A 24,857-nucleotide genomic window follows, 5' to 3' on the forward strand; every position below is an offset into this window, starting at 1 on the left:
TTTTATAATCGAATCTTTTAAATGTATGGCCCCACCACCTAAGGTCGGACAAAACGTGATAACATGTCATCTGCTAATCATTCATTCACTAGCTTCAAAGGTTTCTCAATGGCTGGAGGCGCGCTGGAAAAGCCTGGAATCAAGCGCAAGAAGCTCAACGTTCGGCTCACCTGGCTGGCACATTGCTAAGACACAGGGCTGCCCAGAGCCTATTGCTCTACAATCTGTGCTTTTACGAAACGACTTCCTAGTATTCAAGTATTCTTTTCACAAATTGAAGATTTTGTCTCTCATCAATTATTATGCTACTTTCCAACAATTTACCCTCCATTGTGCCTGGCGTCCCTGACCTCAGGTGCGCAGTTCTCCGGGACTCCAATGATCTAAGGTGACCAAAGTGGCACAAAACGGAAACAATGAAGGCTTTCCAATAAAAATCCTCTGAATGATAAATCCTGACAATTGGCGTTGCTTTAGCCATCTACTTCGAGGTTGATCCCGAATGCGGTGGATTTGGCTCGGAATTGACGAATATATTCATTTTGAGGGATTCGAGGTGAACACCTTCAACGGTCACCCTTGGATTTGTGGACTTAGAATGGCTAGCATCCAAGTGTTTTTGAGCCCTTGAGGTACAGAGATCAGCGATGAACTACTTTGGACAATGACTACCACTGATTGTTGCACTGTTATTTTGGGTGTTGTTAGCCCGTCTCTGATGATCGTCATGGCCACGCCTCTTGCCGCCCTGTGTTTCACGACTGAGTTTGTTTGTGTTGGTGCTCATGTGTAGTTGTGATTCAGTTCCTAAGTGAGTTCTCCCTATCCTGGGTGGTGCATCCGTGTCTTCTTGTTCAACCATGGCCACCCCAAACCACTCTGAGTCCCCTTCATTCCAACAACAGGGTAAGAAAGAAACACTATGCAGACATCTAGGATTGGAATTGGTAGGAGATGGCGATTGCTGTGATTTCTGGCAGGGTCCAGATACACAAACCATGCTTCAAATTAGCTGGATTCATTGAGGGTTGTTCTATAACAAAGCACGGATCTCCTAGGGCATCACTAGGATGTTAGTTACTTCAATGGTCTCACACTGATAAGTAAGTACGAAATGAAATTCGATTGTTGAAGGGATGAAGCTGCCCTAGATTCAGGGTTAGTCTCCTGTCTAAGGAAGCATGGAAAATGCCTTGAAACACATTTATTAAAGTCTGAATTGCAGTTTATATCACTGTTTTGGTGTGAGGTGGCCTATACTTGAAATGTGAACTATTGACCTATCAGTGGCGTAGTTATCCAAGCAAAATTTGATTGACTCTTTGACAATTTCAGAATGCCAAAAAACAACAACATCAAATTCTAATAACTGATCAAAAAGCATCTTTCCCAAAAAATGACCCAGCTTCTAAGACATGAAAAAATGGACTTGTCACATACTTGGTGCTCCTGAAAGTCAGCTGCAAATGATTGTTTGCATTCTCCACACTGCACTGAGTGGGGAAATCATTCTTTATTGCCTTGTTCAAGCATCACACAGTGAAGCACTATATTAACTTTGTTTACTCCTGCAGTTTTGAGCCCAACAATTGAATAGTATTAACTCACTTTAACTTCAAGTTTTCTTACCATCTGCTGAGCAACTTCACTCCGATAATCAATTGCATTCAGAACATGTTTGACAAGCATCTCAGGTTGTAGAGCTTACATGGTCAGACATATTGGTAAGGTTCATACATGTTAACGAGGTACCCAAAAACTAGAAATATGTGGTGCTCTTATGTTTGCAAACTTCCTAACCGCTACTGGGAATATAATCCCCTGCAGTTCAAGACAAAAAAAACTGATTTTATTTTATTTCACTTTATTTTCATATGATATCTCATCCACCAACACATTTGGCTAGCTCTTGAATATAGGATTGATCACGTATTCGGGTCAAAAACTGGTCCAATTCTGACTCAAGAGATACATTTGGATCTACACTTACAGTACATGCTCCCTACAAATATTTGAGGGCTGCAAATTTATCAATGAAGGAAACCCAAGACAATAGAAACGTGGACTTCATTGTTCTAACTAGCCTGAATTCTCGAGGGCTTGAAGGGGGCTTAATCTCAAAACGCACATTAAGCCTCTATGGTCACTAGAATTGACCCTAAACCCTGGGTTGGGACAAAGCTCAGGGATGCATCTGAAAACGTACAGTATCAGATACCTTTCGCACCTTCTCCGAACACTGTACAGTCCCAACTTTTCTAGCCTCTCCCAATACGAGAGCTCTCTCATATCCTCAATGTTCCTAGTAAAACGTCTTTGGACTTGGTCGAATTTTCCCTTTACCCAAACACATGTTTTTAAAGACTTACCTAAATTCAAGTGGATGTGCCCATCGAACTTTCCATTATTATTAAATCTTTCAATGACGGAACCTGCTCAATATTGTGACCTCCATTATCTCCGAATTAACCTAATTTCTATCTATCGATTAATCTGTGGTACAAAGTTAAATAAATCTAATTAAGGGCAATTTTATCTCCATACACTCGTGCGTCGGCGTTGTTGATCCCGTAGCGTCTTTGAAGTCAGATTCAGGCAAGTTCTTCACCCCAAAATTCCTGATCAACCTGATCACACACAAGCGTCAACGTGGTCCGGCAACTCAAATTCGATGTCTTACCAACTATGATATCATGTTTACAGGGCTGCCACAAAGTACGCCGGCATTTAGAAATACAAATAGTTCTAAAACCATATAAGTTACATTCATAGAACATTTTTATGCTGATGTTTGAACTGCCATCAACCTTTCTTATTAGTAAAATTATACATTTGGCCTCCTGTTGCATGCACAATTTGATTGATACGTTTTGAAACTCCATTCACTGTGGTAAGCACGGCTTGAATGGTGATATCTCCCAGGCAGCCTTTAATGCTCTTTCGAGTGCATCCACATTTTTGTATGATCTTTAGGAGCGCTTTTCCTCCAAAAATTTGAGGCCAGTCCAACTTGCCACTTTTAGCCACGGTGGATTTACAAGTACTGAAACTGATTCCCGGCGAACTTTGTAGTAACCCTGTAAGTGGCAACCACTACAGGAAATACGATCGCTCATTTGAATCTAACTCATTTTCTTCGGTAATCGAGACTCGAGGTTGCGTCATTCATGAATGGGACATTGCGTTCCTAAATAGGCTTTCAGAGTGCAGGATTTGACATCAACTTGGGCAACATTTTAAGGAATTAACGATTGAGAGTGCTAGGTACAAAATCAATGAATTCTGTTGCATTTTCCCATGAACTGGTCATTATGACACTTTGACTAGCTCATGTGGACTAAGTTGTGCCTAACATAACATCCAAATTTTGACAATCTGAATCTGAGGACTGCTTTTCAATCTGACTGACTCTGAATCCAAACACTTCTGTCCTATTCAAATTCAAATCAAAAACAAAAGCAAAGAGTATTGCTTAATCCAATTCTGAGATTTTTTTGATGAATTCAACTATAATTTGATTCTTGTTTTGCTTAATCCAACTCAAATCAATTTTGATTCACCCAATTGACTTAGTAATAGGGATCACATTACCTGTAGTGGTCAGAAATTCCATAAAAAAACGAACCAACAAATAAACAATTTGATCCCCACTACTATATAGGTATATAGCTTTAACAAATGAGCAATTTTCAACTACTTTTTAAAAAATATTTTTTTCGCTACTGAAATACAAAAAGTACATGTAGGAGCACAAAAGTTTTGTATCTGGTTTTTTGGTATCTCTTCTGTTTCAAAAAGTACGTCAGTGACCTCCCAAAATTTGTGCTGACATCATCAGACAGCTACTACTTCAATGTCTCAATAGGAGTGCAGTTTTTGCAACCTTGTCTACAGTACAATTTACTTTGTTTTAAATTATATGCCAAGGTTAGAGCTGGCCACGCTTTGACACTACTGCAAAACCTTAAACTATGATTGAAGTTTAATATCTTAGGTTTAGTCCATTTTCCACACTGAGAACCTATTTTTGGATCTTGTGCACAATGCTAGTTACAGTGTGATTATGACAAGCTCATGGACCTGGCAGTTGAGTTCATCTAACTTTGTGCTTAGAACTTGCCACCATTGATCCCTTAGAGAGTTGCCAATGTTTAATTCAAATTCTGTAAGTACTTTGAAATCTAGTTATGAACGTAGTTTCCCATTCATGAATAACGAAACCTCGGGTCTCGATTACCGAAGAAAATGAGTTAGACTCATTTGAATGCTACTGGGCATTTCAATCCTTGAAGAGGCTAGGAGAAGTGCGTGAAAAACGCAACCAAAAGTAAAAATCGAGATTTATTGTTCAATTGAGATCCTACTTTAAAGTATATTAAAGAAAATTGTATTAGAAATTCCCAGATCATTTCTTTTTTAAATCAATACTTGATCTAATATTTCATTTTATTGATCTGCAAATATTTATATTCATTAGCAAACATGCAAAAGTTTTTACCCAATTAAAAAAGTCCATTACGTTTTCCATTGTTGCAATTAATTTTACGAAATGCTATGAAAATGTTTCTACCTCATTAGGATTTGCATTTCGGTTGTTTTTTTTTCGTCCCCTCTACTCTTTTGAAAATTAGGCCAATGGTCTCCCAAAACGTCTGCCATCAGAAAGTTGTTGCCCATGTATATAGCCCAAAAGAGATCTAAACTTAGATATTGACCAGGTTCGTTGATTTGAATTAACCATTTGAAATCTTGCCACTCCAGTATTTTTGGCAACATATTGAAGGCGTCCTGCTGAAAATCCTAAGTAACATGCATGGCTTGAAATTTTGGGTGTCTCATGCTCTTGTCCTGAATAGATAAAATGTAAATGTGTGTCGGACGAGCTATCGAGTTCATTTAAAATTTGAACCCCACGTGGCTCTTTCCAGCCGTAATTTTTCCCATTGAAAGGTTTCAAGTGATTTTTTGTTTTAGTACAGAAACTTCGTGAGTGACCTTTTAAGAGATGTTATTGGAAAAAACATCTTGATCCCAGAATGGGCCCCAAATCGCCATGTGCGAACACAATTGAATTGACATTCATGTACCACTTATGAGACATGCTTCTCGCAAAAAATACAAGTACATTGGAAAAAACATAATCATTTGCAGGCTTATCTATTACTGACGTCAGATCCATCGAAGGTCCTAATTTCAAAAAAAAAAAATCCAAAAATGCCACATAGAATTACGAAATAAGCCTCTTCAAACATGCAATAAAAGAACACGTAGCACACACATACCCTTTTGTTGCCTAAGATTCTGAGCAATTTTGCCGTATTAAAAATTGATGTGAACCAATGATCAATGGTAAGAGAGCCCAATCTGATTTTTGCCAAGAGATTGGCAAAGACGCCAGCCATTTCAAGTGCAGCGTCGCAAGCTCCTAAGACGTCAAAGTACAGATCGAACAACACATTGACCCTTAAGTGTTTCTTGCAGGGCGCCTGTTGTGTCACTGTGAAGGCCACTGCCCACCGCCAGCATTGAGCGAGGGCCTGCCAAACAACACCTGCTTGGCGCGCGTGGGCGCCAAGTGCTTTTCAGCCGTCGAGGAGGTCTATGACTTGGAGGCTGGCCGGCTGGTAGCTGAACGCACGTACGGCTGCCTACCGCCCGACCACATGAGCGGCCTGCTTCAGTGTCAGGGTCACCTGGTGCCGCATCTGAATCCCACATCGATTGCGTGCTGTGCCGACGAGAACTATTGCAATCGACACCTGCAGCCCACCTACACGCCCACGCCCCTTCATGAGGCACAAAGAAGAAGGCGTTGCACCCCCGCAGGCTTTTGGCATGGACCAGACCACGTTTTTGGTGCTCTTGGTCTCTGTCACGCTCTTTCTTTGTAAGTATGTAAGGATATATATAGCAGAAAATATATCCATCAAACCGCACCTGGGCAAAAAAAAAATGCTTGCTTGCACGACTTGAAATTTTGGGTGTCTCATGCTCTTGTCCTGAATAGATAAGAGTGAAGTTTTGTTTTGCACAGTTTTAGCCACACATTTTATCTTTGGATGACAGTTATTTTTCTCCTTGTTTTAGCAACCAAAACGAGTGGGCTTGTGGCCACACTGGCAATGAATTATCACTGATTGTTAGTGAACACGCAATTCGCTGCTTGTGACGAATGCATTTCTTTAAACTGCAAAAGCGCGATCGAATGATGCAAGCGAATTTTTTGAAGTGTATCAATGTGCTCTTCTGTTTACTCGCCATTTGCCTTTGCCTATTCTGTTACTTTCAAAACTTTCAATGCAGTCTGCATGCATCTTTCCAGCGCTTCTTGTTGATCTCTTTGTTCTAAACATTCGTGGACATCTCTCTTAAATAGAATAATCGCGTCATCTGGGGACTCCATTGGAGGCACGGATTGGTTTTAGTATCAAGGAGTTCCAATGTTCATCCATGACTGTTCTCTCGTTATAGGCCTGTTTGTAATACTCATTGCCTTGGCTTTCCTTCGCTACAAGAAGCGGGAGGACAAGCGACAGAAATACATGCTGACAGCTCGCAGTGACCCTGACGGCTTCACTCATTCACATCCGGGCACCCTGAATGACCTGATTGAGCAGAGCTCGGGTTCCGGTTCAGGGTTGCCACTTCTCGTTCAGAGGACCATCGCCAAACAGATCCAAATGGAACGATCCATTGGCAAGGGTCGCTACGGTGAGGTGTGGCTGGCCAAGTGGAGGGGCGAAAACGTGGCTGTCAAGGTGAATTTAGTTTTGGTCGATTAATTCTCTACATACTGATGAAACATTTCGAAGGAATTGCCTTTGCTTAGATAACAGCGGCAAGCTCATACGATTTGGACAGAAACTCACTGTACATTTCTCGCCATTTTGGAAAGCACTCTACTTTTTTTCTTTCTCAAACCAGGGAAGTCTTTTCATTCATCTAGGACTTAGGACCCATCCATGATAAAAAAAACGCTTCCAAAAATACAATCACCTTGTTTGGTGTTTTTGCTCTATAAAGATTGCTTGGGTTTGCTATGAGTACAGTGTAAATGCCCTTTTTGTTGACCATTGGCTAAGTTATGTGAGCAAGGGGCAAAATTGCTTCAAAATCCTTTTTACACGTGAAATTCTATAGGCCACAACCGTCAACAATTCAAGATTTTGAGGTTAGGTTAGAAGACTCGGCAAGGTCTTCACCTTTTTCATAAGATTTGCGTAACCAAAGGAATACAAGCTTCTGATCTGTGTGTACTTCATTACCAAAAAACAAGCTCAAGTTCTATACATCATTCCCACTCCGCAATCGAAAGTTGAGCCAATTATTCAGCTGGATCAAAAAAGTAACGCGCATTATGGTATTTTCCCAATGTCAGGTCTTTTTCACCACGGATGAGGCCTCCTGGTTTCGAGAGACTGAAATCTACCAGACGGTTCTGATGCGCCATGAAAACATCCTCGGCTTCATCGCCGCCGACATCAAAGGAACGGGTGGATGGACGCAAATGCTCCTCATCACCGACTACTACGAGAATGGATCCCTCTACGACTTCTTGGCTCACAACACGCTTGACGTGGAACAAATGGTACGTTTGAGAGTGAACACTTTCTTACTTTACCCGGATGGTCTCCTCCGGAAGTCGCAATTGAGCCTTTTGTGGCGTACCTATTATAGCTCCGGATATGCCATTCTGCGTTATGCGGGATCTGTCACCTTCACACGGAGATCCATGGAACCCGTGGGAAGCCGGCCATCGCCCACCGAGACATCAAGACGCGCAATATCTTGGTTAAACTGGACGGAACGTGCGTGATTGCGGACTTCGGTCTGGCCGTTCGCTACGACAGGTTCGTCACTCAGGGTTGCCATATGAAAGATGAACACTGGTCACATGTCACCATGTCTTTTGTTTGTAGCGAGAAAAACGAAATTGACATTGGGGCTCCCAATCCTCGCGTGGGCACGATCCGCTATATGGCGCCCGAAGGTCTGGATCAGTCCCTGAACACGTCCCTGTTTTCCTCGTTCCTCCACGCGGATATGTATAGTGTGGGTCTCATGCTCTGGGAGGTGGGACGACGGACCATGACTGGAGAGAAAAGGGTGGGTACTTTTCTTTGGATGGCCTTGTCTTTTTTTTTTTTTTTTAATAAATACATCATTCACTTTTAGATGGTGTGCGACGAGAGTCAACTTCCCTACTATGACTTTGTTAATCCGGATCCATCCTTTGACGAAATGCTCAACGCCGTGTGTTCTAAAGTAAGTTGTGCACGGGTCAAAGCCTCGAGTCAAACCAAAAAGGGGTTGTGAATGGTCTCGGAATTGCTATTGAAGACTTGAAGTTCAAAGTGCAGAAGTGCGATATTTCGAATGGTAATTGTGGTGTTTCGTTAAAAAGACGCTCTAAGAGACACTTCCCAAAGGAAGGGTGATTGATGGTGAGCAATAGCATTAAAGACTAGTACTGATGAGACGAGCCAAGCTTTTCAATATGAATCCACGACCAAATTAAAACTCTAGATGACAAAGTGTTGTCCTCTACGCAACGCAGGCGGCTCCTCACCTCACTCAAACTGAAAGGAGTCACGAAAACGATTCATAACACTAAAACATTTAAGCCTCGTGAGCAGCCCGAGATTTTGATGAATATGTACTTAAATACATTCATTCTTTTCCGTGACTTCAAGGTATTAATTGAAATAAGTTCCAAAGATCACATTAGTTGGGTTTTAATCATTGTACCAAGTGGCAATCCAGAGAAATGGCAGGCTCTAGTGGCACAAAGAGGAATGAATGCTCGCGTACCTATAACTAACCTGTACCCTTCAGGACCTTCACTGAGCCATTCACCATTTTGAATGTATCTCTTTCAGCAAATCCGTCCCGCGTTGCCACATCGCTGGCAAACCAGTCCAGCACTCTCTGGCCTTTCAAAGGTCATGGTGGAGTGTTGGCATGGCACTCCGTCTGCCCGTTTGTCATCCCTGAGAGTCAAGAAGACCTTGACGAATCTGCTCATGAACGAACTACCGCCCGCCAGTATCAAAATGATTTGAAGGGAGCAGAGCTGCTCAATGAGTTGGATGGAAAACTCCAACTGATGCCTACCACGAACATGCATATTTGCCGCAGATGTCAAAAAATTGCCCTCTTCCGCCCGAAACATGTGCCATACTTACTACGTTACACAGAGGTGTATTCTTGTACTAACTAACTACTATCTATAATAAATGATGAACGTCGTCCTCGAGAACGTGATGAACAGTGAAAAATACAGCCAAATTTGTAGAAACTTAAGAGAACGGTTTTATTTGTTTCAAAGGAATTGTTTTGTGCTCAATATAATATTATCTCTGGCGGGCAATCATACACGTTTCACACTCATACATAATTGGATATTGGCTGTAATGTACAAAAATCGAAAAATAGCAAAGAAATCTCCTTAAAGTACAAGTTAGGGGTGGGTTTGATGGTCAGAATGAATTTCGGAGAAAGCGATTTTCCCACCTCAATTCATCAGGGTTGTTGAGCGTCCAGCTTGTTCCTGATCGCGCGCGTTTCTTCCTTCAGGGTTGCCATCTCATTCTTCAGCTCATGGATCAGCTTCTTCAATTCTATGAAGTTGATTTTGAAATGGTTAGAATAATGTGTTGTCCCTCTTTGAATGCAAAATTTTGAAGAACGAACCTGCGCTGTCGTCATATCCATTAGCTCCCACTGAGTTGACTCTGTCAAGATTGGTTGACTTTCCATTGTATAACTTCACCGACCTCTTTGTGCCCACGGGCAATGGGGGTCGGAAATTGTTGATAATGCAAGTGATGTCTTCGCATTTTTCGGTGCCAGACCTCAAACCAGCCATGGCATTGAGCTATCATGGAGAGGAAAATGCATGAAAATCATTGTTATCAAAAACTTCAAGGCCTTTCGAAAGCGTGTAGAAAATCAGTGCCGCCAAATTTATCCTGAACGTGACTCTCAAGGTCAGAAAACAGAGAAAGACTGATCTTTAAAAGCCAAATTCGGTAAGTGCTTTACATGCATGAGGAAAATTACCTGCTTCTGGGAGATTTGAACGGGCGTTCTAAGGACATGCCAAAGCACAGATTCCTCCAAGGGTGGCGTCGTCAATGAGCCGGGGTAATGCCAGTAAGTCCGATCCTCTGAAACGACCCAAAGCAATAGATTGTGACGATTGAGGGACCATTTCAAAGTTGCTTCAATTCAGCTTTCCTTCTTTTTTAATCTGCTACAAGAAGCTCTTGAATGTTGGGAATTGATCTTACACATCCCACCAATAAGTAGATGATCGTTCAGACCTTTTTTTCTGACCCGAAAGTAAAGAGTGCGTACGGATGACTGGAAATTTCATACTGACTGAATTTGGAAATGGCCCAATAATAAAACCTGGACTTAAACACAAATGATATATTAGGCCACATGGCACGGCCAAAGCCTAGTTTTCTACCTGGGAGGAACTTGGTGGGGTCAATGTCCTCGTCGAACTCGTGCTTCAATCCCTTGAAACGGATCTTGTCAAAGTTCTTCAAGACCTTCTCCAGCTCAGGATGGTCCTCTGGTCCAATTTCAAGAAAGATGCCCACCACAGCTAGACCATCTGGTTCCTGGACAGCCTTGGAGAACAACTCATACTTGGTGTTCCAATGGACCAAATGAAGCTGAAACGGAGTCAATTCCAAAATTTATCCACAAATAACTCCAACAATGACTTGACATACTAACAATGTGTAGAACAACATGCTTCTATCTTGTTGTGTACGTCCTATGAGGCAGGTTTCAATAAGGTTTTGTTCCATGCTTCAACATATGAGATTTATTTATGTTACTTTCTACAGGGCTCCAAGTCTTAAAGATGTCTAGAGTCAAATTTATCCCACTCATTAAAGGTTTGCACCAATCATCGTCCTATCATGGGGTCTTGAACTTTTTGTCAGAAAGATGGGTATGTGCTACATAAATCCTAATAATGTATCAACCAGGTTCAACAGTTAAAGAAACTAGCATTACCTCAGCGTCATACAAGCGTCCATTTATGGTGTGCTCAGAGCCCTTGGCACCAGCCGTGGTTCCCCAATGGGCATGGAACTGAATCAGCTTGTACTCATTGGCTAAGGCTCCTCCAACCAACTCTAAAAGGTAAGAAAACATGGTTATTCCTCTTGAGAAAATTTAATTCTTTTTTTTTAATAAATTTAAAAATCTGAGGACACCAATTTCACGTTGTTGGAAATAGAACCCAAGCATTTGATGAATAGGTTGAGAGATAACTAGCGTTGTTGTTCCGATGTTTTGGAAATGAAGTATTAATATTGCTCATCATTACCTAAAAGCATCTCAAAGACACCAGGGGCGGGAAATGTCGTTCTTCAAATAAACCTAACCATTAAAATGGGCAGTTGTGCCAAAATATGTGTAATGAAAATAAGTGACGGAAATGCAACCCATCAAAGGACAGAAAAGAGGTTAAAGTAAAAGTTAAAATAAATCAAAGAATATTCGATTTGCCTGTGAGTGATTTTGATTTTCTGATTGTTGAAGGGATGCAACAATATCATCATATATAACATGAAATTAGTTAAGGAATGTTTAAAGTATCTATAAATCTGTGTATAATCATAGGAAATGTAAAAATTTGAGAGATATGGCGATACCAGGTCAAGCCAAAGGATTATTCCCTGTCAACCAACTACTGCATCTAATATAAACTTTTAGGCATTGGAAATATACCCGTAGCTACAGCGTAAGCCACAAACATCTTCAATGTCGATAAGAGCAAGGATATATTTCTAGGTTGGATCTTCTCCATTCAGAGTAACCTCAACCCCCCACCCCTCCTCTCTCCTCTCTCCTCTCTCCTCTCTCGTCTCTCCTCTCTCCACCTCAAGTTCAATTTTCCTTTAGTGGCAAAAAGAGAAACGAAAAAAATTAAGACCACCTTAGTTAGGGGTTGGGAGATAGAATAACGAATACTGAGTAAGGAGGTTTTTTTTTTGATTTTTTGGTCTTTACAATTACTCTCCCTTTTGGGGGAAAAGCGTACCGTCATTCTGTTAGTCCTGCCCTGCTCAGGTCCAGTGTGCGTCAACATGGGGGTCAAAGTGCCTCTTACTTGTGATCTTGTCATTGACATTGACTTGCCAGGAGTTTCCCGTGTTCAGAACGGATTGGCAGCAATGGCTTCCATATTCAGGCTGAATTGGGTTTAAGGCGGGATCTGCCACGGCTTTGCCCGGTTCAATATCGATCGGACTCTGTCGCTCTCCATTGGCAATGGGATAGATCACCTTCCACTTGGAAACGCCTGCGGGGAACCATGGTTGATTACCATCATCATTTCAAACATGCAGTGCTATGTACTAGATGAAATGGATGAGATTTTCGTACCATCGTCCAAGTAAAAGTTAGATTTCAACTTCTGCTCAACGATCCACTTTTGCTCGGCAGTTTGCTTCTCCTCCTCTTGTTGGAAAATGGTGCCCGCAAATTTCCCGTGGCTGACCTGCTTGGATAGATTTGCCCAAGAGGGCTTCTTCTGCGAGCTGCCGCTTTCCACGGCTTGGCCTTCAGTTACAGCCTTGGGATCGGCTTTAGCTGGAAAAGAAACGACCAAAGTCATCAATGATTGTTTAGCTGCCTTGGGGATGTGTTTGCTAATGGTGCATTTACACGAGATATATTTGGACACATAATTTGATAAACAATTTCAGAAATGTTAGACACTTTGTAAAATTTCAATGTGCATGTGTAGGTATCCACAAGGTTTAGCGTCTGGTTTTTTTAATTATACTTGTCAGTTATCAGTTAAAGCCTTCTTGGTATTGGCCATGGTCCGAAGTCATAGGTCACAATTTAAAGTGAGTCAACATGAATGATACAAAAAAACAGGGAAGTCAGACAAAGGCACAATGAAAAATAAAATTATTTTTTGTCCCTTTTCCAGATGTCTAACATTTCTGAAATTGTGTGTCAAATCATGTGTCCAAATGTATCTTGTGTAAATGTACCATACTTTGTACGTGTGAGCGACTAATCAGGGCCAGTTTATGGACCAGGTTAGTTCTAGAATTATCATGCCCAAATGAACTGGTGTGGAAAAAAGCGGAAAAAGCTCATTTGGAGACCGTGAGCCATGCCTGGAGTCCAGGATGCCAATTAAAAACTGGACTCCATAGCTAGTAAAACCCTAGAACGATTTCTGTTGGACATTGGGCAAATTATTCTTGACACATGTTGAGCCAGCCAATTGAAATGAAACTAGTTTTTCCCCCATGGGCAATGATAGAAAACTCGATTGTTCATTAGTCCAGAGTGAACAAATGGGTCGTACACAAACGAAAAAGTCTCCATCAACGATATAACTCATGCCATTGACAATATGGAAAAAAGCGCTAATTGATTTCGGGTTCCTTAAAGGGCGGCAAAATTGTATTACACTTTACATGGCGAAATCTCCAATTAAAAGAAGGAGCACCATTAAAGTTCTTAATATACAATAGGGTTAGGTCGCCTTTTAAGGGTCTCCCATCAATTTTTAAAAGTTGGTAACACCCTCTAATTTTAGGATTGTGGCACAAATAGGCTTGGGTCTAAAACTGCACCCTAAAGCTTTTGAAGAAGTCGTCAGTTCAAGATAACTCTAGGGCTTAGTTTTGAACCAACTGAACGTAAGGTTGATTGGGTCTTGCTTGCACTAATTATCTTTTTATCCAGATCTACCCACACCCATACCTATCTATAAACTAGTCACAAGTCAACAACAATAACATGAAACGAGAGTTTGATGTGGTCTCTGTCAACAAGTTTGGACTGGTCTCCCCTCCTTGTCTTCCTCAACGCCCCCCCGCCCTCGTCACGCCCAACATATCACAGAGTACTAATGAGGCTTGGATGCAATATATCTTCAGGTTCAAATCATCATGAAAAAAAAACATTTACTAACATGATTTTTAGTTTTCGACAACAAAAATGTGTTCACTAAGTAAGAACATCAAGAGGTGCCGACATTTTTTCCAAAATCTTACTTGGGTACTATTGTTGGGTGAGAAACGTGCTGGCTTCATTATGCTAGCCTCAACTTTCAGAGCTTTAATTAAAAAATAAGGCAAGTATTTAGGAGCAAAGATAGTCTCGCCTTGATTTTTTTAAGATATCTCTTTTAAACCAAGTGATTTGTGGCTTGCTCTTGCAACATTAGGGGCATGTGAAGAAATTCAAGTAGAAATGAAGTGTGGCACCCTGATTTGTGGCACTTTGTGGACAGAGAACATAGACATACGTACGTACATCACAGCCAATCCACATTGTGGCCATTCAAATTTTCAACTGTCGAGGGAAGTTGCGTTACAAAACCGAAATAAAAAGTCCATTTTGGTGTAATTATGACACGGTACTAATATCTTGGCCCAAAATCAGACAACCGCTTGCTTCAAGAAATTCAAAAATTGAAATAAATGGCAAATTCAATCATCTCTGACGGGTGTAGGTTGACTGGGCATCATGACATTCTATGGAGTAACACTAAAGGTATATGCACGTCCGATATTTGTTTTAGCTTTCACTTCTCAATGCTTGGACGCATTTTTGGAAACAATTTGGTTTCAGGTCAAATCCCTCAGCCATACGAAAAGTAATGGGAATTGTAAATATCTCAATGAATGTTGCTTTGCAGTTAAATCTGTAATATGACAGTTAAAAACGCCTGTTCAAAACAAGGTTAGGCAACACGTACTACATAACTTCAATCACCTGATGAATGCCACAAAATGAAAATAAGTCCAGTTTTCCTGCATGTGCACCTCAGACTTTTAGTCATGACTTCCGTCCAATGTTGAGAGTGAGGCCCTCAATGAAGCCCCATGGTGCAAAAAAACGTTTTTGAACTTACCTTTTGAAATGAACATGACTGCAGTCATCAAAAGGCAAAGAAAGTGTTGTGTGGCCAAAAAGAGTGGTACTGCGTACTTCCTAATTCGGATCCTGATGAATTTTCGTGCTCGACATTTGAAATTCTACGTAGATGAAACCTTTTTCAATTTGTTTGCAAAAAAGAGCAATGCAAAATTATCAATTCTTAAAATCTTTGCTATATCAATTATTTGAAAACGTTCCTTTGGCCTTTTTCCGCAATGTTGGTATAATAATCAATATTATTTCTTTCAAGCCTTTATTGCAAGATTCTTTTTCTCATTGGATCACAATAGTTTTACAATCTTTTCAATTTCATATATAAAACTGTCTTTATTGCGAGTTTGAGTCTCATTGGATTAAGATTTGACAACATATATATTACGTACACTGGAATGTCCCAATTTGGGTTCGAGGACCGACGTTCGAGGCGATTTAATCCACTAAAGCATCGGTCGCGAGTTACCAAGCGTGTCGCGCGTTAAAATAAAAAAAATAAATAACATAAAGTAATTCAATTGCTTAACTCGTTCAATGCTCTCCTCGGGAAGGTGGTATCCCAACAGGGCACGACATCGGCGAGCTCGTAGACTCAGAATCAACTCACCTTGAGTACTCATTGTGCTTCGAAGTGTTGGAAGTGCTGTCTCCTTTCACACCGCCAAGATTCTTGTTATGCGCGAAGTGTGGATAGATATGTGCGTAAGATAGTACAGAACACTTTTCTCGGTAGGTATGAACGTCCGTCCACTCCCGACAAGTACCAACAGTTAACTGCGCCTTTTTGGTAGGACGAACGAGGGATTGGCTCTTCTCGTTCGCCTCCTTTCCATTCAATCTACATATTTGGGCATTGCCCGTCCGAACTCCGAACGCCGTTGAGCACTGAGCTGGATTTGCAGAGATAATGGAAACATAGGTGACAGGATATAGGGGATGTCAAGTAAAGGAAATTCAAGGAAAAATGTGGTCCGGCTCCCTGATTTTGGGCATTTTGGGGAGAGAGAACTAAGACAAACATCACAGTCAACTCGCACCATTCGCCCATTGAATTTTTAATAATCAAGTGATTTTGAGCGAGTTGTGTTACAAAACCCTACTAAATGAGCATATTTGGTGTTAATCAGTGAACGCACTATCAAATTGGCTCAATACCACAATGCTAATTGCCCAGACAAGCATGTAAAATGGAATGAATGTCAACATCCAATGCATGCACAGTGCGGTTTGACAGGGCATGTTGTCTTTGAGTTTACTCCATGGAATAACGTCAGTTGTCCATGAACGCGTTTACTTGACTAGCCCTATTGGCAAGTCTTGTCAGCTGTCGTGCGTAAAAAGCCCACACGCTTGGTCCCTCAACACCGGATGTAAGTTTTATCAAGCTTCAAAAACGAATTGATTTGCCCAACTCTATGCTATCACACAAACAGTTAGCATCAATTCAAGGACCAAGCCTTTTCTGCTCTATGATAGTCCATAAATCACTGAAAATTATGGACATACCTCGACCAAGACTAGTCATAACAGAAAGCCAATTCAGCCGCAATTACCTTTAGGTTGTCTGTACAAACTTTGGTCCGATTTGTTAGTCTAGATATCAGGGCTGGCAGGCATATACCAAATGATATAACTGGTCATTTAATAAATATATGGAACTAGGAAACTGTCTGTGAATGCTTCCCCCAACAGATAAAAAAGAACTTGTGGTAATTTTTTCACCACTTATTAGAATCGCAAAGTATATTTCACCCCAGGGACAAATTAGAGGCAAATACTCCTAACTTATATCTGAGTCTCTTATGTTCCTTTATGAACTACATTACAATTCACCAAAGCCCAATCAATGGCCCAAGCATCATCCCCTGAAGCTGCCCTTCTTTTCACAGATCAGTGACACAGGATGAAAAGCTCATTGGGGACCCCCTGGGGAAACCAAGAAAGTGCGCCCTGCACTCAAGCCATCTTGAAACACGATTATGAAAGATCGACCCTGTAATGCGTCATATATTTGTGCCCGTTTAAAATTGGCCAAGAAGATGCAAACAGATCAAGCGTCTAACATTGCAAGCAAACTCCAAGTATTTCCAGGCCTTAAAATGGCGCAAGGATGCTGAGGTCCCCCAGAGTATCTTGAACATGAGGTAGAAAAGGTGCCACTGGCCTTGCTCGGCTACTTATCACATGATTTCTGTGCAATATTCAAATCGGTTTAGATGTGAGCAGGTGTGCCAAAATATGGCCAGAGCTCGTTCAATGTCGTCGTGGACACTCACTTTGCTCCTGCTTACTTCACCTCCCTACGTACGTCTCTACCAAGCTAGGTAGCTACTACAGTCTACAAACACCAAGTACAAGTGCGCGTAGAATTGGAAGTTTGACTCGTGGTATTTCCTTGACTTGGGCCAAACCAATTTTCTTGGATTATCCACTAATGTTTTCCAGCATCTTCCTGGACTGGCCTTGCTGGCATGGCTCTGTTTGACTCACGGTTTTAACTTTTAACTCAGTCTGCTAAACTGGTTCCTTTCGTTGTTCGAGTCGCGCAATTTAACGTGGAGATATCCCTTTCCGAATTACAATTCATTCAAGCGCAGCTTTGTTCAATGTTGAGGTTTGCAATATGAATTGTGGGAAGTTGAACAAATAGATCGAAACTGAATTGCATGAATACGTGGAGGCCGTGTTCAACCAGGGAAGTAGCAGAAGCCGCAACTCTGCCCGCATCAAATGTATCTATCATCGCTAACCTGCCATCCATTCAAGAGTCTTTTTCCTCGTCAGACATCAGCTGAAGGCAAGCAAACTGAGCTATTTCAATCCAGCCGATATATGCCCAACCAAGGTGACAATAGCCCCATAATCATTAATTGATTTAGTTACCACGATTGCTACTATATATATAAAAAAAACTGAGCAGCTTCCCTAGATTCCAACACATTCCACACCCATAAATAACCTATGCTTTTGCCTACGCTCAACCACCTTCCCCATTTCACTTTTCTTTGTTTACTATGTACTATACACCTGCCCCTGTGAGGTATCAGGGCACCCAAGTTTTGTCTACCCTCCAAACCCCTTACCCTCCAGGTTGCGCATACCTACATTCATATTGTGATACAAGAACCTTACTTCAGCTGTCAGTGTCAGGTTTTCAACGCAGTAATGGCATCATTTTCTGTGATCTGGATGTGGTTGTGGGGCTTTAAGCCTGACACGCTTCAGAAAAACATCAGGATGCGTACTTTAGATATGGAGAAGAACATTCCAGAAGTCATTCCTGCTGACAAGGAATACTCTGGCCCTGAGGAAACTTTAGACTGGTTTGGCATGGTGGTGAAGATCACAATGCATTTTGGAGCAAAAGCCTACTTTCATGCATAAGACATTGATTCTATAATCTTTGAAAAATGCAGGAGACACTGAATTGTTTTACAGTGGCTTTGAACCTTGCCCTAATCTGAGCTCAAGTGCCGAATTTAGTGCCCCACATAGAGTTCAAATAACAATTCAATTTGAGAGCACTTTCAAGCCCATGAGAATAATGGATAGTTCCTTGTTAACTCCCCAGCCTTTATCAGAGAAATTTAATGTACAAAATTGTCCAACAATGGATAGAGGACCTTTACGATGAGGGGAATGTCAGTAATGATTGCAATTACAAAAATATTCTGCCAATTTGTGTCCCCCAACAGAAATATAAGTCCATGATTCTAGATCAATGTATATCATAGTTGAATCTCATCAGAAGTATAAATCTGCAATACTCCACCACAAATGATCTTCCCTAAGAATGAATTTTGCAACTAGGCATTCCCAAGATTCTGCAAACCATAAAACAGATTCACTTGTTCAGACAGAATTTTTCCATTGCTTCGGCAAAAACATAAATGATGTAGCAGGATCAAGGGATGAGGTTTTCCAGGTAGAATGTCTTCCGCAGCAATTTGACTCGAGCTTGTCACACTCTCATTCACTCTCCAACAGCTTCTCCCTCACCTTCACCCAGGTTACGCAAGCCGAATTTAGAGCGCAACCAAGGAAATGTACTATGAGTAAACCGGTTCTGGGAGCGTTGCACCATTGTTTTCAAATTTTTGGACGTACCCTGCAAAAGCTCAAAAAAGAAAAAATGAGCGTTGGATTTCTAATTTCGTGCCAGGATTGATGGCATTTGACCCAACTTGGAAATGGGCAAATCTTGCGAACATTGCAGTTTAATTGAAATCCTAAACTACTGGTTAGATAGACAAACCGTGTCAACTATGCACATGGCAAGCATTGAAGAGCGTATTGTTGGCGTTTCATTGGTTCCAGCTGAGAGCAACGGTGGTGGACATTGTGTACTTGAGAGTTTGTTTGCCTTTTGCCCACAGAGGTTCGGGTGAAGAAGGGTTCAAGAGGTAAATTATAATTGTCCGTGGTTTAGATTGTCAAAAAGGACTGATTTTGGATTCAATGGGCACGCTCAAACCATAAGCCTGTTTTTGAAGCTCTATCCCGGAGTTAGGGGCTTGGACGTTAACCGGTATGAAAATATACATTCGCCTAAGTGATGAGCGGATGCTCATTCTGGGTAATGTCCTAGCCCTAACTCAGAGGTACAAGTGTTTAAAAACCTCACCTCTGCTTAAGGAAACACAAAATCGTGTACATAGTGCGCATGATGGACCCTTTTTTGTGACCCCACATTGCACTTCGACTGTTTTACATTTTTTTTGTATATTGAAAAGGCCACTCAAAAACCCACTGTGCACGATAGAGTATTGGCTGAAGGGAAAAATGAAAAAAGAGAAAAATCGTAAAATTAAATCATTACCGCTAGGCGGCTTGGTCACAAATGAAAAAGAGGAAAATGCAAAAACAGGATAAGCCACGGGTTTCTAGAGATATGGACTGCAAACGGAAGCAAAAATATCCTATCTCCTACACCGCTATCTTTTTCCAAATAAGCACTTCATACGTACGACCACAAGATCTTGTTGAATAGATGAACTCAGTCAAGTTTGAGCCTAAACCTATGCTTAGGGAACTCAGGAGATGGTAGCAAAACACTACAATTAAAAATTTGAATTTTTCGGCCTGCTCTTGATCAGCTACATAAGCTTTTGACAACATAACTTTGAAACGATCGATTTTGCATGTCAATGATATTAAATTGACCTACCGTTAATTGAAGAGATCTACGTTTCTTATTTATTATTTTAATTCGAAAAGTGGCTCAGAGTGGCTATGACCCAGAGCGGGCCGATTTGCCGGCAAGCTCGTTCTCAGTCCATATTTCAAGAAGTCCGTGGATAAGCACACCGACATCTACCCAATATAGATAGGCAAGACAGAAAATTAAACGTCCGCAACAAATAAAAGGAAAGAAAGAGGAAGTGCCCATTAAGCCGAGCCAGTTCTTTCCGGTGCATACTATGTTTTTTGTACAGACTTGGGTTTTGACCAATTTCCCTTCAAGACTGTTGGTCTGAAAAGTACTGCGTATTCAAAGGCTTTACATTATAAGCTATGGCGAACTTTTGTTTTGGCCAACAAAGACCTTTTGATTTACTGCGTCAATGATCATTTAAACTTGTCAGGGCATTTGATAAAATGAGGTACCACTACTATTGCATCACCCTAGATATGGTCCGCAGATTAGACAAGTATTAATTGTCACTATACTGCGGCTGAAAGACTGACGGTCTAAGTAAGCTTTCTTCCTTTTCTTTGGCAACCGCCTGCTAAGGCGGGTTGATTTACCGAAGCGCATTCAGCCAAATCAATACTGTTTTTCGTTCAGGGCATGTCACAAGCAGTTCATTAAACAATTTAGCACGTCTTCCTTAGCTTTCCCTTTTAGTTTGGGCAGCCAGTAAGACCTAATGCAGCAGCGCTTTGACATAAGGTTGAAATACAGCTCCCCTAGTTTACCGTTTTTGAATGTTTTAAATTTGTCTTTGTCTCTCTTGTTTCACATTTACTTGGTATTTTTTAAGCATACGAGTATATCGCGTCTACGATCGAAAACGATTTCCAGAACTGGTTGCATAACATGAATTTTCTGCAACTTTGCTGACATGATACTTCTAGTCCATATAAATATACGTACCAAGATGTGTTCATGTATTTAAAGGGCATTTCAACCCCTGTGCAACGAAAGACTCTTCCTCGAGAGTGGCACTCAATGCATGCGAAAAAAATGGTCCTCGAATCAGTAAGCTTTTTCCAATTTTTAAAAACACCTTAAGGCGTTCTTGAGCGGTTCTTTCCTTTCTATTGGAATGTAACCGCATACCGTACAAATGGCATATTGTGCACCTTAAAGTTACTCTCAAATCTGGCCTCTAATATTCAGCGCACTTTGCATGGTGCATGAACATGGAAATCATTTTCAGGCGACAGATCCGCCTCATGTTGAACGAGTGAAATTCATTGTAGCCAAAATATCCCTTTAGCATTAGATGCCCCTTTCAATGAGTGGGCAATTTGAGAAAATGAAATTTTTTTTTCTGGTCGAACTGATTGAAACCCTGTTGAATTGTCTCTGTAGAATCCACCAAATACAATGGCATAATCAGCATTCATGAATCCTGCTAGTCATTGGATCATCGACAACCATTTTCGGGCTCATTCAAAATCGACAAGTGTGGGAATTTGTTGGAATGGCGTCTCACACAACAACGACTTTTGAAGGCCTCACTCGAGTTGTCTGATCAGCAATAACCACTTATTTGAGCCTTCCTTCCTCCCCCCCCCCAAAAAAAAAAAAAGACAGCTAGAAGCCATTTGGCCAATGATCGTCAAACGTCTCGAAATGAGCCCAATCCAGTTTTAGAGCCAGCGACCGCCTCTTTCATAAGTTATCACGCTGCTAAAACGAGATGAATCGGTTACGCAATATAGGAAGATGTGTATTTGATAATTCATCTGGATGGCACTCTAAGTTAGAAAAGTTGAAATAACACGTTTTACATTTGTTTTTGAGAGATTCTTCAGGTGGTCATTCCGTCATAGTTTGAGGGTAATAATAGTAGTTGTAGTTGTGGTAGTAGTAGTAGTAATAAAATAATGATAATAGCAGCAACATCAACAACGGTAATGAAGAAAAGAAAGGGGGATTTGTGTTTGAAAAAATAGATGCTACTAGATATGGTAAGTGCTAAGTCCCGAGGGACTACGAAGGGGGGGACTTTGGGTGTTTTTCTTTTATATTGGAAACCGCAACGAGGTTTGATTTCTTGCCGTTTGATGGTAAATATTTATGATTTATATATGTATGAATGTATTATAATTATGTATTTTTGTAGCTGTAGTTGTAGACATACTGAAAGTGTGAGTGTAAGAGTTGACGTGCTCGTAATTCAGGAATGCATTATTGTTGAGGCGTATGAAAAAGGGCCATCAATCTTTCTGTTACTGTTACTACTTGTAACGACAAATGTTCTATCACATGAAGTTGTTCAAGGTAATAATAGAGTTGCGTCTGTCGGTGAATTGGTTGATGTGGTTTGGTAGCAAATACATCAATACAAAAAGGAAGAAGGATGAAGTGGATGCAGAGGAATGGCTGGCTGGTGGTTCAAACTGCGGAAACTTGAGTATCAATGTCATCGTCGTCATCTGAAAAAAATGAGGTCACGCAAAATCTTTAGAACAGAAACAAGGTCATTTGCCGAGGTGTGTGCTTCAATGGGAACTCAGTCGTAACGAAGATATCTCCAATCTCTGTTCTACCCACTATTAATAAGAATTACTAATAAGAACTAATATATGATAAGAAACTAAACACCATTCTGAAATTTCAATTTGCGCGATGAGAATTTCTCACCAGTATCTTGAGGTTTGGGCTTGGCTTTCCGCTCCCGCGACAAGGTGCGCCCAACGCGCGCCGCTCGGGATCGAGTGCGGACCAATGCGCAGATTCCCATGGGTTCGTCGTTCAGAGGGCCCATTGAAGCTGGAAGCACAAACCAACAAAACACCCACATTAAGCCGCTAATAGGCGCCCCTTTTTTCTTGCCCCACATAAAAAGCGGTTCTTACCCACGCTATTGGCGGCTTTCCGCAGTGCGGGCAAGCTCGTGACCGAGCTATCTTCCGCGGTGAGGCTGAGCTTGGTGGAGCCCGTGGGATCGCCCGAGCCGAACCTTTCGTGCGCTCGAGCCGCACCCGCTTTACGGAGCGAGGGTGGGGAGTTCCCGGGGATCCCAGGGACTGGAGACTGGAACACCGAGTGCTTGGGCTGGTGTCTCCGCCGGTCTTGGAAGGGTCGCTCAAAGCCATCAACTTCCTAACACGCCTGAGGACTGTCTGTGCCTACAACGGGGGACGTGGGGAGAAAAGAAGCGGTGTTCAAGCACGTGTTTCGGGAACGACTCAAGACGACATGGTACATTTGACATTGGAAGGAGGCCCTCATTTGGTTGCTAAGAGGACAAGGGACACCACAAGACACGGGACATTGCAAGCTTCCTTTTTCATTCGTATACAAGGTGCCTTTTTGGGTAGCGGCAAGCCCATTTTCGAACTCTTACAATTCTCACAAAAGCCGTAACTTTGACTTGGTCAAAATGAATATTGCACACTTTTTTGAAATCAGGATGTCAAGCACACATCAACACGGAGTCTGTCTTCCTGATGGCAAAGGTATATACAGCTTCAAGGTCGCAATTTCTTTGGCGTACGTCTGAAATTTGAAGACTTTTTTCGGTTACGTGACTGATCATTCAGTGCTTGACTACATGTATGTCAAAACAGTAGAATGAAAAAACCAATTGGTCAATAGTTTTTTTTATAATTTTAATTTCTAAGCAAGATGTTCGAGCAACCAAAGAGATAATAAAACAAAAAGATGCTTTGTTCTCATCTGTAACTCTATTTTAGGGATACAAACCTATTCCACCACGAAAGTGTTTGATAAGTACTTGATACCCTTGACATCCTTTTTTTTTTCAAACAATAACCCCAGAATGTGGCAAAATTCATTTGGACCCAATTATGGTTTGGAAGAGATGTGCTCATCTACGTATATTCTACTGATGGCATGGGGAAAAATAACTTTTAAGGCATCCACAAGTGGCACAATGGAAAATCCATGTCCGCAAAAAGAAAACTTGAACATTATCGTATAAAGAACCATTGGATATCATTGAGAGGCAGCGTTGTCTTTCTCAAAAAAGGCCCACAGTATGGTTTTGAAGCCAACATTCAAACTCGGCGAGGAAGGTCAAAGCATCAAGCAAAAGTCTTTATTCATGATTAGCTCTTTTTGGCCCTCTGGGCCCAACAATGAATTTTCCAACCGAAATGGAACTGAGATCTGTGGTAAATCGCATTGGGCCGCCACGGGCTGCTTGATTGCCCTTCTCTCCACTTTTCTTCAAGGTTCCACTTTCGCTTCAGGTGGAAACCGAAGGCCAGAATCTCATCATTCATTGGTCAGGGCCAAATTCCCGTCCAGATCGGGGCGGGCAGCACGGCGCAGAAGTAATTTGAAAGATGTCATGGGAAGTAGGGCCTTTCACGGCACATTTACCGAAATCAAAGTGCTCGGACAGTTGGAAGTGGTTCCATTGGGAAGCGGGTGCAAGTGGATGTGGGTTTGTGGCAGGTGTCTAGATGGGCAAGCTCGTCACGAGAGAGATCATGAAGAGACTCCGAACACTCTGACAAAGGACGTCCTCCAATCGAGTCTTGAGATGCGAATAGAGCAAGGTTTCTTTCAGTGACGAGGAGCGACTAAATGGCCGCCATTGAACTCGGACAAGCGACTGATCGCGAAACAACACTTCGCCGGCAAATTTCTTGCCTCCCTTTGAAACGCATGTACGACTACTACTACTTGGCGGGGATATGATTACTTGAGAATGTGGGGCAATGAGAAAATAGCTATTCATTCAATGGCCGTTATCATCTCCTTCATGACGTTTATCTCTCTC

At 41.5% G+C, this 24,857-nt stretch overlaps 3 protein-coding genes across 3 annotated transcripts; 1 reads left to right on the forward strand and 2 right to left on the reverse strand.

Annotated features, from left to right (window-relative positions):
* The first annotated feature begins 587 nt into the window (after window positions 1–587).
* On the forward strand, window positions 588–9,308 carry LOC131892225 (bone morphogenetic protein receptor type-1B-like). Its single transcript, XM_059242012.1, has 9 exons — window positions 588–906; window positions 5,482–5,795; window positions 5,827–5,887; window positions 6,472–6,758; window positions 7,379–7,588; window positions 7,678–7,850; window positions 7,920–8,106; window positions 8,176–8,265; window positions 8,880–9,308. Exons 1-9 carry the CDS (start codon window positions 861–863, stop codon window positions 9,060–9,062), a joined length of 1,551 nt encoding a protein of 516 aa, XP_059097995.1. The 5' UTR covers window positions 588–860; the 3' UTR covers window positions 9,063–9,308.
* Window positions 9,289–15,600, reverse strand: LOC131892222 (carbonic anhydrase 2-like; the record flags this gene model as incomplete). Its single annotated transcript, XM_059242007.1, is given in 8 exon segments — window positions 9,289–9,620; window positions 9,694–9,877; window positions 10,063–10,169; window positions 10,475–10,685; window positions 11,035–11,156; window positions 12,137–12,328; window positions 12,412–12,618; window positions 15,539–15,600. Coding segments are annotated over 8 exon segments (1,134 nt in total). The 3' UTR covers window positions 9,289–9,522.
* A 6,799-nt stretch (window positions 15,601–22,399) lies between these two features.
* On the reverse strand, window positions 22,400–23,439 carry LOC131891326 (uncharacterized). Its single transcript, XM_059240853.1, has 4 exons — window positions 23,409–23,439; window positions 22,963–23,178; window positions 22,748–22,876; window positions 22,400–22,539 (listed from the first exon to the last, which is right to left on the reverse strand). Exons 1-4 carry the CDS (start codon window positions 23,437–23,439, stop codon window positions 22,499–22,501), a joined length of 417 nt encoding a protein of 138 aa, XP_059096836.1. The 3' UTR covers window positions 22,400–22,498.
* Window positions 23,440–24,857: the final 1,418 nt, after the last annotated feature.

Source organism: Tigriopus californicus, chromosome 12, assembly GCF_007210705.1.
Source record: "Tigriopus californicus strain San Diego chromosome 12, Tcal_SD_v2.1, whole genome shotgun sequence".
Lineage (NCBI taxonomy): Eukaryota > Metazoa > Arthropoda > Copepoda > Harpacticoida > Harpacticidae > Tigriopus > Tigriopus californicus.

Coding starts and splice junctions, on each gene's coding strand:
- LOC131892225 (XM_059242012.1), top strand. CDS start 861: ATGGCCACCCCAAACCACTCTGAGTCCCCTTCATTCCAACAACAGG. Junction 7,851..7,919: donor CTGGCCGTTCGCTACGACAG/GTTCGTCACTCA, acceptor TTTTGTTTGTAG/CGAGAAAAACGAAATTGACA. Junction 8,107..8,175: donor CCATGACTGGAGAGAAAAGG/GTGGGTACTTTT, acceptor ATTCACTTTTAG/ATGGTGTGCGACGAGAGTCA.
- LOC131891326 (XM_059240853.1), bottom strand. CDS start 23,439: ATGGGCTTGCCGCTACCCAAAAAGGCACCTT. Junction 23,179..23,408: donor GCTACCCAAAAAGGCACCTT/GTATACGAATGA, acceptor GACCCTTCCAAG/ACCGGCGGAGACACCAGCCC. Junction 22,540..22,747: donor GCCCAAACCTCAAGATACTG/GTGAGAAATTCT, acceptor CATTTTTTTCAG/ATGACGACGATGACATTGAT.